This window comes from Diabrotica virgifera, chromosome 2 (assembly GCF_917563875.1).
Source record: "Diabrotica virgifera virgifera chromosome 2, PGI_DIABVI_V3a".
In the NCBI taxonomy this organism is placed as follows: Eukaryota; Metazoa; Arthropoda; class Insecta; order Coleoptera; family Chrysomelidae; genus Diabrotica; species Diabrotica virgifera.
This window is the reverse complement of record NC_065444.1, coordinates 236736339-236756062: the sequence shown is the minus strand read 5'-3', so window position 1 is coordinate 236756062 and position 19724 is coordinate 236736339. Positions and strand designations below refer to the sequence as shown.

The following is a 19724-nucleotide window of genomic DNA, read 5'->3' as shown; positions in this document are numbered from 1 at the left end:
ACAACATAACCTAAAATTTATGGTATTTTTAAAACACTTACCTTAGCAGTAATAAAAGACTCCAGCACTGGACTGTCCGATTCTTTAATTTTGAATAAGTGAGATCGTAGATCGTCCCGGTTGATTGATGTTATCCACAGTTATCTACGTCTTCGAGCTAATAGGTTTTTATCAGTAATTTTGTGATTGAAAATCACACTCACACTATGATGTACTGATGGGCTTGCATGCCGCAATGGCATGCAATAGGCATCTCTTCTATGTTAATAAGTCCAAAAATATAATATGAAAACTATTTAAAAAGGCAGTATAACTATTAACCAACTTTTGTTTGTTGTTTCTCTTCCCACAAATTTTAAAACGCAACAACCATACATAACCGTCCAAACCACAGCGCACAGCTGTGCTACAGCTGCCATATTGGATAATTTTTGACATGTCATTTGAACATCCAATCAGAACAAAGTTATAATGCGCATGCGCCCGGATCGTAGGTTTTAACATATAAAAATTCACCCTCATATCGCGCGTAAAGAAGTATAACTTCAAAAACAGCATATTTTTAAATAAAAACCAGGAAAAACACAACTTTTGGTAAACCGATTCTTCCGGTTCAAGACCTCGATCTTATACATCAAAAAAAGAACCTATATATCAAATTTGGTTGAAATCTGAAGTTTCGTTCAAAAGTTATCGTGCTATTGTACAGTCGCAATTTTGAATCCCCGCCATTTTTGTAAAAGGTAAAATCTGAGATGGCCTCCTATCTAAGGTTGAACCTTGATATGTGTAGTATATGTGGTCCAAATTATATGCTTCTATCATTAAATGCACAATTCTTATAATATTTGCACGAATCTGCCGCACTACAAGGCCGTTATATCATACTTAATTGACTTCTAAATCATGCCATTATTTGTCAAATAATATACCCGTCGGACATTAATATTTTAAAGTCATAGCAACGATGTCAAACAAGGCAATTATTGTCAAAAAGCACGTTAAACACTTTAAACACGTCACACAAGTCAACCAGTGCCACCTAACTTGTACCCTCCACTACCACAGACTCAAATTCCACTAGTGCCAATCACATATCATAGTTCTGCTTCAAATTATCAATACAACGATTACCATCCACAAGTGAGGAAGAGGAAGAAAACAACGAACCAGCAGCCAGATCAATTTGGCAAAGAACTCACAGACCGGACGAGAGGACAATTTATAATAACAAAACTAGAAACTTAAAAACAGCTCTAGAACAGATGAGAAACAACTCATTTAAAAACTATATATCAAACCTTTTTTTGCTTGAAAAATGTCTTTGGCCGAGCCAATTAGCCAGACTTGTTTGTGTTTGATTGCAGATTCATAGTCATAAATTTCTTATTTCATAACGTAAGTACTACAATATATTATTAATAATATTTTTTTGATACAACATATTATTATGTATATATTTTTTTATTATATATTTAAATTTGTGGTAATCACTTTTTTTATTTCTATTTTTTTTTTGTTATTTTTTACTTGCTTTTTTATTTTGTTTATTTTTTTTTTTGTTATTATTATTTTATTATGTGTTTTTTTTTATATCTTATTTTTTTCTTTTTAATTTTTTCAATCCAAATTAACAAATTATTCCTAGTTTACAACTTGTATTTACATAATTTAACATGTTTATAAATGAGATGAAGAATTTCCATATCATTTGTAAATATTAAAGTATCAAAGCTTTCGCGTCAAGATAACTCTATCTGGAAACCAATCAAAACCAAAAATAAACCAATAAATACTTCACCTCCAATTCGGAAAAACTCAATACCACCAGGACCATGGGCCAAAAGCAACAAAAAAAAAGCTGCTTTATTTGCTGAACATCTAACTGAAGTCTTCAAGCCACACGACAATGACCAAGTACAAGAAGTAGAGCAGGAACTACATTTACCAATTAATCAACGAGAGCGACTAACTTTAATTACACCGAAGGAGATCAAAGATAAAATTAATAATTTGAATGGAAATAAGACACCAGGCACTGATCTCATAACAGCAACAACGCTAAAACAACTTCCTAAAAAAGGTATAATGAAGTTATTGTACATATTAAATGCAATATTAAGACTTAATTATTGGCCTATATCACTAAAAATTGCCCAAGTAATTATGATGCCGAAACCTGGTAAAGCTTTAACGGATGTTTCATCATACCGTCCAATAAGTCTACTGTCAATAATGCCAAAACTTCTTGAAAGGCTGTTACTTGAAAGAATTATGAGCGACCTAGAATTCCAAAACTGGATCCCAGAACACCAATTTGGATTCCGGCAAGCTCATTCTACAGTGAAATAATGCCATCGCATATCAAATGTAATTAATAGAGCTTTGGACAATAAACAGTATTGCACAGCAGCCTTTATGGACATCAGCCAAGCATTTGATAAGGTATGGCACCCAGGATTACTTTATAAAATCAAAAAATCTCTACCCAACAAATACTTTGACTTATTAAAATCATATCTAAATCACAGAGAATTTGAAACTAAAGTGGAGGATGAACTACTAAACCGTAACAAAATTCAATCAGGAGTCCACAAGGTTATATATTGGGTCCACTTCTTTATGTACTGTACACATCCGATTTACCAACCTCTCCACAAACCACCATTGGAACTTTCGCTGTTGACACAGCAATATTTGCAACTGAAGAGGATCCAACAGCTGCAGTATTAAAACTTCAAGAACACTTAGATCAAATTGGACAGTGGTTAAAGAAATGGAACATAAAAGCTAATGAAACTAAGTCAACACCTATAACTTTCACACTAAGGAAAGACCAATATTAGCCTTAATCAAGTCAACATACCACAACAGAATATTGTCAAATACCTGGGGCTTTATCTTGATTCTAAATTAAACTGGAAACAATACATTTTAAACAAGAAGAAACAAATTGAGTTGAGAGTGAAAGAAATTAATTGGCTTATAGGTAGAAAATCTCGACTCTCAATTGAGAACAAACTGCTGATTTATAAAACAGTCATCAAACCTATATATGGACGTACGGTATAGAACTATGGAGTTGTGCCAGCAAATCAAACACAAAAGTTGTCCAAAGAACTCAATCAAAAATTCTACGCACCATCGCAAATGCCCCGTGGTACATTTCCAACCAAAACCTTCATAGAGACCTAAACATCCCGTTAGTCAGCACAGTAATTCAAGAAAGAGCCAACAGACACCACGAGAAATTGGAAGGCCACCCCAACCAATTAATATTGCCACTACTGCAGCCACTAAACAACAGAAGATTGCGAAGATTATGCGAGGTGAAACCGCTGCGCTGGGTGATGTACCTCATAACGCCATTTTAGTGTACAGTACTATAGTTGATATAAGTTATTGTACTTTTTATCAAATTAACTCATAGAATATGTAAAACTGATTGTTAATAAATGCTTACAAAAAAAAACACCATTTAAAATTTCCACGCATCTTTACTTACGAATTTTAAAATAATTCAGTGATTTAGATGGCATCAAGTGACGAAGAACTACCCCCATCTATTCTCGACGTTGTCAATAATCTTGATGTGTTACCGGAAAAATAAATTAATTAATTAATTAAATTCAGTGCGGAAAAGTAAAACTTTCCAAATTAAAACGCGTGCGGAAAAGTACACTTTTTTGCACGCTCGTAGAAAAAAACTATTTCCTAACGTATGTACTTAGTTTTTAATTAAATTATTTCTTTGGCTTTCTATGACACCAGGGGTCGCCAGAATATTTCAACCTGTAAAGGGGTCGCGAAATCAAAAATATTGAAAAACACTGGTCTACGTCTTGACCTTCTATTTACTTTATTTATTTCGTAATTTTTCCACAACATAAACAAAATACATCTAGTTGTCACCTAGATTCATGTAATGATCCTAATCCTAATACTTATGGAATAATCGTACTACCTTGTATGGAATAAAATAATGCATGTCGTAATAGTCGTAGTAGTTTCTGCTTGTTTTTATTTTTATTAGTACACTTTTAACTTGAGTTGAATGAGTTTGTAGTTAAAATGATTTTACTGGTTACTATATTGTTTTTTCTGGTTTTATTTTATTTTTATTCAAACAGAAAAATTTACTATTTATCGTGGAAATTAAGTGGTCCACTAGCTTTACCTCTTATTGGAAATGGACTGACATTTTTTTGTAAAGACAGCGGTAAGTTTTTGCAGATGTTTATAATGTTTTGTTAAAAAAGTAGTTGAATAATCCAGTTTGAATCCTATTTGAATAATCCAGTCACTGTGGAGGATAACAGGTCAATACCTCTAAATCTTTATAGCTGAACCGATTTTGCTAAAAATTTGAAATGAGACTTATCCCCCTCTCCAAAAGATATATATGCGCTAGTTGAGCTTCTTGTTTTTAAAGGGTGAAATCCACCCCTTATTGAAAAAATTAATATTTAAGCATTTTATTGATTTAAATCATGTTAAATTATGCAATGAAATATTTTCAAGTAGTATAATAATGGATATTGTGTACCTACATTCTCAACCAATTTATTATTATACAGGGTGTTTCATTGGGAAAGTAACATACGTTAACTGTAGAAAGATGATACTTAGGCGGTCTCAAAAATACCATACTTAACCCTTTCAGCACCAGTGGACGTACGACGTACGTCCACTTACGATACTTGATGACGTACGACGTACGTCAAATTTATTTTATTACGTTTGAACTGTTTTTGTTTGGATTTTTTGCTTACACTGAAAAAAAACTATGTAGTTTAGTCAGAGTTTAGCATATCATGGGTCGGGGGTCCGGACAAATAATCCCCGGACAAAAAATCCCCATAAATTATCCCCGGACAAAAATCCCCACAAATAATCCCCGGACAAAAAATCCCCACAAAAAATCCCGGACAGATAATCCCCACAAATTTTTTTGGAGAAAATATTCCCATAAAAAATCCCGGACAAAAAATCCCCAAGAAATATTTTTGCCGATTAAAGTTGTCAAATGAATGCTTATAATCCAACGATGGTACTAAAGATGAGCAATTTGGTCCGTCGGTCTGCCTGACCGCGAATATAACTCCTCCGTCACTGTAATAGGTAGCATGACAAATAAGGTGTCGAATGAAAGCTTGGTCGATGGTACTAAAGATGAAAAATTTGACCAAGACTGTCTGTCCATCTGTCCGTCCGACCGCGAATGTAACTACTACGTCATTATGCCAGGTAGAATGACAAATGAGGTGTCGAATGAACGGTTATAATCCAACGATGGTACTAAAGATGAGCAATTTGGTCCTTCGGTCTGCCTGACCGCGAATATAACTCCTCCGCCATGTAATAGGTAGGAAGACAAATGAGGTGTCGAATGAAAGATTTTAATCCAAGGATGGTACTAAAGATGAGACATTTGACCAAGGCTGTCTGTCCATCGGTCCGTCCGACCGCGAATATAACTACTCCGTCATTATGCCAGACAGAATGACAGATAAGGTGACGAATGAACGGTTATAATCCAACGATGGTACTAAAGATGAGCAATTTGGAGAGGGGGGTAAATTTAAAATTTTAAACACAAATCCCGCGATATGCAAAATAAACATCAGATCGAAAAACTGAAAAATACATTTTTTTAATATTTTTGAAAAATCTATCGCATGGTGTCAAACACGACCCGCCAAGGAGGTCTGGTGGGAGGTTACTTTAAAATCTTAAATAGGATCCCCAAATTTGTATTGTAGATTTGGATTCTTTACGTAAAAATACTAAACTTTTATTCAAAACATTTTTTCGAATTATGGATAGACGGCGCTATAATCGGAAAAAACGATTGTTGTAAATGGAAAAATAAATTAACAAATGGTAAGGCCCCACTAAAATGGAAAATTTTACTTAACTTTTTTTTGGTTTTAGGACCTAGTAATCACAACCCAATAGGTCCCCAGAGCGCTCGAGTGACTGCACATTTAGCATACTTTGCTCCCCTACCATAAGTAAAAAGTGTGGGAAATCCTGGAGAATCCTATACAGGTGTCATCTATCCGTGAGAAAAATTTGGCACAAATTAGTACATTTAGTTGCGTCTCTTTATACTTTTCACTCAACGGTCTCATGCATTGTAATAGAAAATATATTCTTTTGTATAAGTTATTACATTTTTCAGTGTAGGTTCGTTTCTATGACGTACAACGTACGACCGTTGGTATAAAAGCATGGAAACTTACGCCGTATGTCCAAACTTAAAATCGCTGGGATTATTTACTTCAAAAAAATTAGTAGCTGGGGGTGAAAGGGTTTTAATGGGTCTTACTCCATTAATAACAAAGATACTGGGTGTTTTATCTATTTTGCCATTTTCTTAATTGGTTCATAACTTTTTAACCACACTGTATATGTATTTTATATTTGGCACGCAAATATCATTTAAGATGTACAATAAATTAATTTATTTACAATTGTAAAAAATCCAGGTCCGGATTAAAAAATATTGGAAAAATATTCCGACCCCAAAACAACACCCTGTACATTAAATTTTTTTAAAATGGATTTTTCAGTTGAAAAGAGGATAAAAAACTAAATTCAGTGGTATGCTTTGAATTTTCGGCAAAATGATTTTTCTGGTGAAATTTTGAATTTGAATTCTGAAATTAAGTGAAATGCGAAAGCTCTAAGTAGAAAAAAATTGAAATACAGCTTACAACTTGTCAACCACACTGTATATTGATTTTATTTTTAACACGCGAATATTCTTTTAGGTGACCAGTCAATTAATGTATTTACAATTATAAAAAATCCAGGTCCGGATTAAAAAATGTTGTGTAAATGTTCCGACCCAAAAAAACACCTTGTATATTAAATTTTTTTAAAATGGATTCTGCATTTAAAAAGAGGATGAAAAACAAAATTAGCGGTATACTTTGAATTTTCGGCAAAATGATTTTTCTGGTAAAATTTTGAATTTGAATTCTGAAATTATGTCAATTGCGAGAGCTCTAAGTAGAAAAAATTAAAATGCGACTTAATTTTAATTAATACCATTATTTAATCTAAATTGGTAAAATATTAATATTTTAGTGTTTTTTATTATGTGTGAAAAATAGTTTTTGGCGAATATGCATCTTTAAATAATGAATAAATAATAAAGGGCCAATAAAGAATACATCACTTTAATCAATAAAATAGCTAAAAATTATAACAAAACAGCGAAAATTTGCAGCATAATAACTATTTAAAACTAAACTACTTATTCAAAATTACTACCATCAAAAATTATTTTTTTTTGTACGTAGGTACGGTAAATTTTTGTAGTTAGATACCTATAACCTCGTCCAATTTACTTACCGTTGCACGTCATCCGCGCCATAGCCTGTGACACGATACCAACACGAAATATTTAGGCGGTGGGTGTGTTCCTTTTTAGAATCAAAATGATTCTAAAGGGGAACACACCTACCGCCTAGATATTTCGTGTTGGTATCGTGTCACAGGCTATGGCGCGGATGACGTGCAACGGTAAGTAAATTGGACGAGGTATAGTGTCATGTGTGCTGTGTGTGTTGAGTGCATTGTTACTTTGCAAAGGCAACGTCATGCGTCATTGTCTTTGCAAAGAGACGCTAATTGTATCCGAACGTCGGCGGTCCCTCCGGTGAGTACCGATCTCACAAGGACAGAAATTATTTTCATTTATTAATTTATAATAAACGAAAAATTTCTGACTCTGGTGAGATTCGAACTCACGACCATTCGGACCTTTCGATCCAAAGGTAGGCGCTCTTACCACTGAGCCACAGAGGGGGTCATCAAAAATTATTGTTATGTGTGCAAATGTTAATATTTTACCAATTTAGATTAAATAATGGTATTAATTAAAATTAAGTCATATTTTAATTTATTTTACTTTGAGCTTCGGAATTCACATAATTTCAGAATTCAAATTCAAAATTTTATCAGAAAAATCATTTTGCCGAAAATTCAAAGTATACCACTAATTTTGCTTTTCATCCTCTTTTTAAATGCAAAATCCATTTTAAAAAAATTTAATATACAAGGTGTTTTTTTGGGTCGGAACATTTACACAACATTTTTTAATCCGGACCTGGATTTTTTATAATTGTAAATAAATTAATTGACTGGTCACCTAAAAGAATATTCGCGTGTTAAAAATAAAATCGATATACAGTGTGGTTGACAAGTTGTAAGCTGTATTTCAATTTTTTTCTACTTAGAGCTCTCGCATTTCACTTAATTTCAGAATTCAAATTCAAAATTTCACCAGAAAAATCATTTTGCCGAAAATCAAAGCATACCACTGAATTTGGTTTTTTATCCTCTTTTCAACTGAAAAATCCATTTTAAAAAAATTTAATGTACAGGGTGTTGTTTTGGGGTCGGAATATTTTTCCAATATTTTTTAATCCGGACCTGGATTTTTTACAATTGTACGCCTTAAATGATATTTGCTTGCTAAATATAGAATAAATATACAGTGTGGTTAAAAAGTTATGAACCAATTAAGAAAACGGCAAAATAGATAAAACACCCAGTATCTTTGTTACTAATGGAGTAAGACCCATTAAGTATGGTATTTTTGACACCGCCCAAGTGTCCTCTTTTCACAGTTAACGTATATTACTTTTCCAATGAAACACCCTGTATATACGAGCGCATCTATATCTATCATCTAAAATATAATCTTCTGCTTATATAAAGTATTTTTGATTATTTACAATACTTCAACCCTTAAATCCTCTATGTCAAAAATACATAAAAAAAAATATTTTTCAACAACTTCAAAAGTTTTAAATGTACCTTTATATTTAAAAATTCCTTCCTTGTCAATAAAATATTTGGATCGCCTTGTCAATAAAATGGTAAAGTTATTTAAAAAAAATAAAATTTACACATGATTTAATAAAAGAGGCATTGTAAACCGGTTAAACTTTTGGAGCTTATCCATAACAATAAATAAAATGAATTGTAGAAGATATACGTTTAATTCCATTTCTGATAAAAATAGTGTCAGGTACCTACTTATACCACCCTTTTTTTTTTCAATTATTAGAGTAATCCAAATTCTGTCCATCCAGAATACCCAAAAATAAAAAATCTTCAAACAATTCGACATCCAACCCGACACGTGTGCTTTTACCCAAGGTACCTAAAACGAAAAGTAAAAGCACACTTCGAAATAGGATAGTTTTCGCTTGCTACTTACTGCTAAAATTTCATATTTGATAGTTTGTCAAATTTCAATAATTCATAGCTTTCTTATCACTACTTACTGCTAAAATTTCAAGAAAATCGATGCATATTGATGGAATTCAGACATTCAGGGTTCAGAATTCTAATAGTCCAATGCACTAATGGGAGGTTTTCTTCTTCTTGGAGTACCGTCTCCTATCGGAGGTTGGCTACTATCAAAGCAATATTAACTTTTTTGAACAATTGTATTGACATGCACCCGTACCACTCTCTTAAATTTCGCAACCAGGAAATCCTCCTAAGGCATTCATTTCTCTTTCCCGAGATTTTTCCTTGGATTATGAGCCTTAGCAGGGTGTACTTTTTCCCTCTCACTATGTCGCCTAGATATTCCAGCTTTCTCGTTTGTATGGTTTTTATGAATTTGCATTCCTTCTCCATCTTCAGAAAAAGCTCTTGATTTGTTACTCTCTCTGTCCATGGTATTTTCTTTTCCACATTCTTCTGTAGCACCACATTTCGAATACCTCAATGTTTTTGATGTTTATATTTTTTAGTGTCAAAGCTTCCATGTACATCTTCTCCATACAGCTTCTCCGTACATCAGAACGGAGAAAACATAGCACCTTAACATTCTCGTTCTCATAGTGGGGGGGTAAATACTTGTAAATAGGAAGACATGCACCATATTGTCTTATTTTCATTTTAAAATCCATAGTAGACTAATATGTGGTTAGTCTTTCGTAACACCCTATATGTAATCACAATAAACTGAATAAAAACTATGTTTTAGAATTACTTGACCGATCAACAGACCTTTGTAGAAAATATCCCAGTCCACTAAGATTATGGTTTGGCACAAAATTTTCTATTATCATTTCAGAGGTTGAGCAAGCTCAGGTATGGCCCTAAATAATATTATATCAAATTTGAAGTAAATATTATCTTTTTTAGAAAATAATGTCTTCTTGTAATTTTACTACAAAAGACCGTGATGTATACAGATTTGTAGAAGAATTCAATGGAAAGGGTTTAATCACTGCTAGTAGTATGAGATTTTAACTATTAAAATTCTAGTTTTTAAAGATAAAAGATTAAACTAATATTTTCCAAATTTTTATACCTACGTTTTTTAAACTCACGACAACTATTTTAGCATCTCTGTACATTATATTAACCCATTAACGCCCAAGTTTTTTTTTATTTAAAAATCTTTATTTTAGGGTTAATTTGATGAAAATGTTAATAATTTAATCCAAAAAAACAAGTTTTTCGGTTTCCTGTCTTTTTTTAAAAAAATTATATGGTGTTGCCATATGGTAACGCTGGGCGCTTAAGGAATTTTTAGCATCGTTGAAACCAAAATTTTTAATTTTTTATAATATTTATTTGAGAATATTTTCATCGTCTGGTGTGGTATCCTATAAAACAATTAACACACAAACCAACGTTGAATTTTTTACACATTGTTCGTCTAGATGTTGTACATCTGTCTCCAGCACATCGCCTTCTACTGCTTGATGTAACAAATGGTCGAAGCGATCAAAACGAAGATCTGGCAAGTTCTGTCTATGTAGACCAGGTCCTCCTGTATATAAGGGACGACTTTCATATCTTGCGAGAAGAACTTGGGCCAATTCTCTCCTAAACGATAGCAAGGATATATATTTTTTATATAAATGTCATGAATTATGGACTGCAACATCCAACAACCATGTTACAATTTGCCAGCACTATTTTTACTGCAAATTGCTACTCGGTAGGTTGAAACACCTTGATCCATCCAGTCGGTACCCACCATATTTTGTTGTATTCAGCAATATAGTGAGGCCGACTTACGTGAATGTGGCCTTTTTCTTCATGAGAAAATCTTTTTACCGTGTCCAATGCTGAACCACCACAACTCGTAGATGCTATTGTAACAACAGAGTTATCTTTCCATCGCACCAGTAACACTATCGCTTCTGCTAACAAAAATCCACGACTGAAAAAAAATAAGATTATGACTCCGTAAGATCCCACCGCAACCATATGGTAACGGCGTACTTTGACTATTTTTACCGAATTCGCTACATTTAATTGTTGATAAAATACAACAATTTATAATAAGTTGGGGTATAATAAACTTAGTTTTTTTAAATATGCAAATATAGTTACTAGAAGACTATCAAAAATTGCTTACGCAAAACGGACGTCCATCCTTTTCTATAAATTTAAACCACACTGTCATATGATTATCTCTCGACGGTTGAGAAAAGGCTAAAATACGAATCCGTTACGTTTTATGGGTGCCTGAAGTATTCCTAGAAACGATAGTTCTCAAAATATGTGGCTGACTAATTCCATGGGCATACCGCAGAATTTTTAAAAATCATGTATTTTACGTTACCATATGGTAACTCTGGGCGCTAATGGGTTAATAATACTTCATATTGCATATTTATGTATGTACATATACTTAGTATAAGTAAGAAATATAGTAGACAAATCAGATTTGTAGCTTTTGATAGTTCTAAATATATATGTACTTAATACAAAATTAAGATTTTTGTAGATACTAAAAAATACACGTGATATAGGGGTGGGTGGGGTGTAGTCTTAAACTTAACCTAGTATCACCAAGGGGGAGGGGAATTAAAAATGTCAACAAAAAACATTATGTGATTAATGGACGACCCCTTACCTCTTGAGCTACTAAGGATTTGGTGTAACTTTCAGATGTATAATTTTTTACAGGTTTGAAGTGGAAAACAGATAGACGCTTAATTTCTCCAAAGTTTGCCAGGAGAAACATTTTACAATATTTCCAGACAATTTTAGATCAAACGAAGTTACTAGTTAAAATTCTAAATAAACAACTGCATCAACCTACCTTTGATATTGGACATTACATTCATAAATGTTCAGTCGACATAGTAAATGGTAAATATTTTTTTATTGACTTTGTGTAATATTTACTATTCAAGCCTAATGAATTTTATCGTTTTTTAGCGACAATTTTAGGGGTTACTACCAGAGCTCAATTTGGAGAATTGGACGAACTTTGTAACATTGTAAAAAGGTAAACTATCATTAATCACTAGAAATATGTCAATTGTGAATTTCCTCTAGAATGTTCATTCGTCTCGGTAATCTAAGCAGACTGTTGAGTTCTTGAGAGTCAGCTGGTCTGCAGTAGTTAACCTCGATTTAGAATAAAGTAAATTTCTTAATTTATCAATGCCTCTTTGTTATTAATATACAGATCGGTTTAAAACATTTTTCCGATATTCAGTCGCCACTTCTCTCAATTTGTTTATGTCTTCTTCTAAGTTACTTTCTTTCATTTCCCAATTAATATCTTCTCTCCATCTAAGCCAGAGTCTTCCTCTTTTCCTTCCTCCTTTACTAAACGTAGAGATATTTTTTGAGATTCTTTAACTCGTTCAGTTGCTGGAGTTTGTCTCCTGTACCTGTCTGTTAGTGGCAAAAAAATTCACCTCTCGGATGCCGGGTTAAGGACTTTATTCATTTGGAATCCATTTGACAGACTATTTTCAACCTTTATCTTTGTGATGGCATGAGCATACAGCTTTTTCGTCACACTTATTTAATTCATCCTTATTGTTGTTTTCTCTAACACGTCTCATAGTTTTTATTGTGGAAGGCTGTCATGGTCCAGTGTACCACGGTAACAATAATAGTAGATATAATATCTCCGATTTCTCCGAAATACGACATTGTCACCTTAAGTGAGTTATAACTTGGTTTTTAGGCTTACAGCAAAAATAAAAACTCTTTAACTTCTTATACATTTTATGGATGAACAATTTTTTCGATAGAATGCAATCAGTTATTCATGAAAAATCGATTGAAAACAAAAGAAAAATTGAAATGTCCAATCACAAATGTTTAAAAATATTAAAAAACTTTTAAAAATTTTCAATTTTACTCTCATTTGCAGACTCTATATCATTGTCCATGCTAGAATTGTTAAAGTTTGGCTGCAGAATGATAAGCTATTTCAGCTGTCTCCATACTGGAAAGAACATGAACATGGAAAAAAAGTTTTTTCTGAGTTTCTGGATCAGGTGATTAAATACTTTCACAATACTTTTTAGAATATAGTATGGATAAATACCACCTGAAAATTTATGTTTTGTAGGTAATAGATAATAAATCGATTAACGCTAGAGCATATGTACCAATCATTGATCAGCTAAGAGAGATTAGTGACGAAAAAACAGGATTTTGTAGTTATGCTGACTTACGAGATCATCTTACAACTTTATTTACGGCAGTAAGTCATAGCTTTACATTGTCCTTAACACATGACACATGTCTTCAACAAAAGTCTTGTCATCTTCCACAAAAATGTCTTCTAATAATTTAGTTATATACTAAGGATTCCACTGATGGACATAGGTAACTATAAATATTTTGACAACATAAATAAATATGTACAGGGTTATTCACTATATTTTGACCCCCCCCTTTAAACTGCTTTATTTACAGAATTAGAAAAAAATGTAAAATAGAAAAGTTATTCGATTTTTAAATTATGATTTTTGACATATATATCATACTAGTGACGTCATTCATCTGGGCGTGATGACGTAATCGACTATTTTTTTAAATGAGAATAGGGGTCGTGTGCTAGCTTATTTGAGAGGTTATTCAATTCTCTATTCAGTAATATAAACATTAAGATAATTATTTATACAGGGCGCCCAAAACTTATTTTTTTAATTAAAATAATTTACACAAAAAGAAGAATATATGTAATTTATTTAATTCAAAATATCTTCTACTGCTGTAAGAAAACAGAAATAAAAGTTTATTGCACAATTAAACATTTCTTTTTTGCTTAAATTTAATGTTCCAACTGCCAAGAGGCAGATGGGTGGCAGCTTGAACATTGAATTTAAGTGAAAAGTAATGTTTACTTGTTCAATAAACATTTATTCTTTCTTATTTTTGTTTTGTTTTATATTTTTGAAATGTATGTAGATTTTGAAATATACTTGTTGTGACTGGCTGAGTGGTGACAGCCCATGCCAAAAAAAAATAAACATTTATTTCTGTTTTCTGGCAGCAGTAGAATGTATTTTAAATTAAATAAATTACATACATTCTTCTTTTTGTGTCAATTATTTTAATTAAAAAAATAAGTTTTGGGCACCCTGTATAAATAATTATCTTAATGTTTATATTACTTAATAGAGAATTGAATAACCTTTCAAATGAGCTAGCACACGACCCCTATTCTTATTTGATGACGTCACTAGTACAATTTATATGTTAAAAAATCATAATTTAAATATCAAATAACTTTTGTATTTTACTTTTTTTTCTAATTGTGTAAATAAATCAGTTTACAGGGGGTCAAAATATAATGAATAACTCTGTACAAGCAATTGAAATTCGAAGTCGCTATTTGAAGTTTTCGTCTATCTTTGCGCCGATTTATATAGAATTTCACTAATTTTGAATCATTTTTAACAAACTTTCAGTCATAACTCTTTGAAGCTATTTTCTTGTGGCATTTTTGTAATTAACTATTTTTAATGTGAAATAAGCCACAATTTTACTAAAAAAATGATTTTATTAACGTTTCGACGTCCAAATTGGATGCCGTTGTCAAAATACAAGAAATATTAATAAATTAAACAAAAATGTTGTTGCTTAGTAAAAAATTCTTCTAATAATTTATTTAATCTGACTCATTTATATCGGCAATTCAGATATATGTAGAAGACTTTAAAATGATATTGACAATATTTATGAGTTGCGTTCCTGGGACGACTTTACTGAAAGATAGTTCATTCGATTACATGAAATCAACCATAGCATGTGATCTGTGTTTAAAAAGACAACCACATGCAACGGTGACAGTAAAATCCACGCGCTAGAGACTCCATAGTAAATCACGAGGGAAAACTAGGAAAAAACCTCGTGATACTATCCCGACATCGTAAGTATTAGGTCTTACTTTAGTTTACTCTCAAAACTAATACCAAATTCTGACCTTAATATGTACATATAGTCCGTCCGCTATAACTTTTCCCATGCGGTACGATTCATTTTCAATCAAATTAAGTCAAAACAGAAAGTGAAACGTACGCCGATGTGTGTAGTATATAGTATAGAGTATACAAAATGTATATACACATCGACGTTCGTTTCAATTTATGTTTTGAGTTAATTTGATTGAAAATGAATCGTACCGCATGGGAAAAGTTATAGCGGACGGATGTGTATTTGAAAGTTCAAGTCAAATTATACCGGTTTTGATTATTTGCATTGCTAAAAATTAATTTTTTATTGTCAAACAAAGCTATAAACAAATACTGTTTCCCGTACCCAATGCATGCGTTTTAATGCATGCTATGTAGAAACTGCCTGTTTGTAGGCTCGACTACTCGTTCGATTTTAAATGAGAAATGCATTGAAAACATCACTCAAACACTATTAGTCTATGTGGTGAGACCGCTCCCGTCTGGAAAAATTTCTGATTCGGTTTCTTTGTGGATTCCTATTTAAAAATGTCCCCTTTAAACAAATCTGAAGGGTGCCGGGCGGAATTTTTGGGCAGAAATTGTTTAAACAATTTTTTTAAACAAATACAAAAGATCACGTTTTTTTGCTCCGGAACTTATATTTTTCAGTTTTGTGGGTCATTCTGAACAAGAAAGGTATCTTGTAAATTTTCTCAGAAATTGATAATTTTCGAGTTATAGGCGATTTAAAATCTGAAAAATGCGAAAATACGCATTTTCGAGGCTTAAAAACTCATATTTAAATTAATATTTTTGAGGTTGCCGTATACTTGAATTGAAGACTAGATATTCAGCTTCAAGATTCTGAAGAGTCATCGCGTTTAACTTTAATTTATACTGTTATTTTTTAATTGTTAAATATGCGTGTTTATCCGATTTTTTGCCGGTGCGGCGCGCTCCGTTTCAAAAATCTCCTATTTTCATCCTAAAAATATTTTTTCTAGATTCTTTGGGACATTCTAAATAAAATAAGTTTCTTGACATTTTTCTCAAAAGTTAATAGTTTTAATGTTATAAGCGATTTAAAATCCGAAAATGCGTTTTTTGTCATTTTTCGGATTTTAAATCGCTTATAACTTAAAAACTATTAACTTTTGAGAAAAATGTCAAGATACTTATTTTATTTAGAATGTCCCAAAAAATCTAGAAAAAATATTTTTGGGAGGAAAATAGGGGATTTTTGAAATGGAGCGCGCCGCACCGGCAAAAAATTCGGATAAACACGCATATTTAACAATTAAAACACAACGGTATAAATTAAAGTTAGACGCGATCACTCTTCAAAATCTTGAAGCTGAATATTTAGTCTTTAATCTAAGTATCTGGGACCTCAAAAATACTAATTTAAATATGAGTTTTTAAGCCTCGAAAATGCGTATTTTCGCATTTTTCAAATTTTAAATCGCCTATAACTCCAAAACTATCAATTTCTGAGAAAAATTACAAGGTACCTTTCTTGTTTAGATTGACCCAAAAAATCTAAAATATATGTGCCAGAGTAAAAAAACATGATCTTTTGTATTTGTTTAAAAAAATTGTATAAACAATTTCTGCCCAAAAATTCCGCCCGGCAACTTTCAGATTTGTTTAATGGGGACATTTTTGAATACGAATCCACAAAGAAACCGAATCAGAAACTTTTTTCAGACGGGAGCGGTCTCACCACATGGACTATATGTGTTTATAGATTTGTTTAACAATTAAAATAATTTTTAGCAATGAAAATAATCAAATCCGATAGAATTTGACTTGAACTTTCAAATGCTATAAGCAGAATTGCTATTTTATTTTTTAATCAAAAGTTATTCGGGTTCAAGAATTGCAATTTTTCGATTTTTTGAAAGTTTAACCGCGTTTATCTCGAAAACTATGCATCCTACGAAAAAACTTGTAAGAACATAATATTTTGCTTAGAATGACCAAAAAAATACAAAAAATTGTTTGGTTTTGCGAAAAACCGCTGTTATGTAATTCCTCAAGTTCTTTGTTTATAACAATATTATCGACATGCGGATCAACTGTTACCCAAAAAATTCGTGTTGTACGGGCCAAAATACATAAAAAAATTTTGGATAAGTCCATCTGAATAAAGGAGGCCGTTGTACCCCCCTTGGCGACAGGACTCTTTTGACAACGGCATCCGATTTGGACGTCGAAAAGTTAATAAAATCATTTTTTTTAGTAAAATTGTGGTTTATTTCCCATTAAAAATAGTTAATTATAACTCTTTAAGCGGAAATGACATCAAAATCGGAACTAAATATTCGAGCTCCAGTTTTCAATACACATAGTCTGATATATCAAATTATTTCTGAAACTATAGCATGTTGTTTTCTTTTATAACTCAGAAAATATCGGCCCTCCTAAAAAATGCGCAAAGAAGAAATTGTAGGAAATCGCATTTGCAACAATTTCGTTCATTACCATTTTACCAATTCGAATATCGTATGAACTCCTAATGTATGGAAGACAAGATCTGACCAAACAACTATTAAAACTAATAAATAATAAAAATAGAACAAAACAGAATACCACAAGAATGGAAATCAAGCATCCTAATACCTCTCTTCAATAAGGGAGACAAATCGGACCCGGAGAAATACAGAAAAATTAATTTAATAAACACAATACCTATTAAAATTAACAACCAAAGTGATAACAAACAAACTGAATGAAATTATAACATTAGCAGAAGAACAACCAGGTTTTAGGCCTGGAAGATCATGCACTAACGCTATATCTAGAATGAGACAAGCTCGAGAGAAGTCATTAGAATACAACAAACTGGCTTATTTGTGTTTCGTGGACCTTAAGAAGGCATTTGACAGGAGCAAATTAAAGGACGGTATCCATTTATTCCTTCTATTAACAAATTGGCAATGTCTTAAAGCTAACTAAAAGAGATGACATAAATATTATAATGGGAGATTTGGACGCTAAAGTCGGTCAAGGAGAAGTGGAGAATTGTGGGGGGCGATATGGACTCGGGGAAAGAAATTAACGTGGCGATAAGCCTGTTGATTTCTGTATCAATGAGGAACTCATAATTGCAAATACCTTGTTCAAACTTCCTAAACGTAGACTATATACATGGAAGTCACCAGCTGACAATAACAACAAAATAGTCAAAAATCAAATAGATTATATTATCGTCAACAGAAGATATAGAAATTCTATAATATTTATCATCTAAAACTTATCCAGGAGCGGACATATCCTCCGATCACAACCCGGTTGTTTTGTCTATGAGAGTGAAACTAAAGAAGGTAAAGAGCTCTAGCTCCAATAAAATCATAGATACAAGGCGGCTCAAACAAGACAAGACCTATGCGGAAACGAAATTTAAAATAAACGAGAACTTAAGGAAATTCAAAAAAGATAGTGCGGAAACTCTGACTGTTGACCAAAAATGGGGAAAAATTCAACATGCCTTAGTATCAGTTGGAAAAGAAACCCTAAAACCACTTGGAGAAAAAACAAAATCTTGGATGACAGCAGAAATTCTTGAACTTATGGAAGAACGAAGAAAACATAAAACAAAAGACCCGAATAAATATAAAGAAATTCAGAGAAACATCAGAAAGAAAATTCGAGAGGCAAAAGAGAGGTGGCTCTCCGACAGATGCAAAGAAATAGAAGACCTGGATAAAAAGTATGACACCTTTAATTTACACAAAAAAATCAAAGAAATGACAGGTTCTAGAAAAAGCACAAGAACGAATACCCTTAAAAATGATAAAGGGGATATTATTACTGACGTGAAGGAGAGATTGTCTCAATGGACTAATTACATCCAACAAATCTTTAATGATGAAAAAGGAGAACTGTCATTAGAAATCACAGAGGATACCGGACCACCAATATTAAGAGACGAAGTCATCTATGCCATTAAAACCACGAAAGAGGGTAAAGCTACTGGACCAGATGATGTGCCCATCGAATTATTAAAACTTATTGATGAAGATGGTATTGATGTAATGGTTGAACTCTTTAATCTAATATATCAGACTGCCACAATCCCCAGACAATGGCTGCAATCGACCTTTGTAGCAATTCCCAAGTCAACCTTTGTAGCAATTCCCAAAAAGTCAACCTTTGTAGCAATTCCCAAAAAGTCAAGTGCAACAACCTGCTCGGATCACAGAACAATATCTTTAATGAGTCACACACTTAAAACATTTTTGAAAATAATACACAGTAGAATTGACCCGTGTTGAGCTGCCCCCCCCCCCCCCACTTGCAAAAATCAAAAAACAAATAGCCCTGATTTATGAGCTCTCATATTCCGCAAACTAAAAATTTTGAGCTCGTTCCACTGAGCAGGAATTTGATACTTTAGTAGGGGGGGCTGAGTCAGCCCCCCCACTACTTAAAAATAGGAATATTTAATCGGTTTTTGCGGCAGAATTACGAGCTAATTGACAGTCGTGACATGAAAATTATATCTGTTACAGTTCAAGT

At 32.5% G+C, this 19724-nt stretch overlaps 1 protein-coding gene across 1 annotated transcript in view; it reads left to right on the top strand.

The window, feature by feature from the left end:
- Positions 1-12124: 12124 nt before the first annotated feature.
- Positions 12125-19724, top strand: part of LOC126880949 (cytochrome P450 4c3-like) — a 30745-nt gene continuing 23145 nt past the window's right edge. The window contains exons 1-4 of the mRNA XM_050645026.1: positions 12125-12140; positions 12217-12286; positions 13169-13295; positions 13370-13504. Coding sequence (XP_050500983.1) covers positions 12125-12140; positions 12217-12286; positions 13169-13295; positions 13370-13504 — 348 coding nt within the window. The remainder of the gene's footprint in view (positions 12141-12216; positions 12287-13168; positions 13296-13369; positions 13505-19724) is intronic.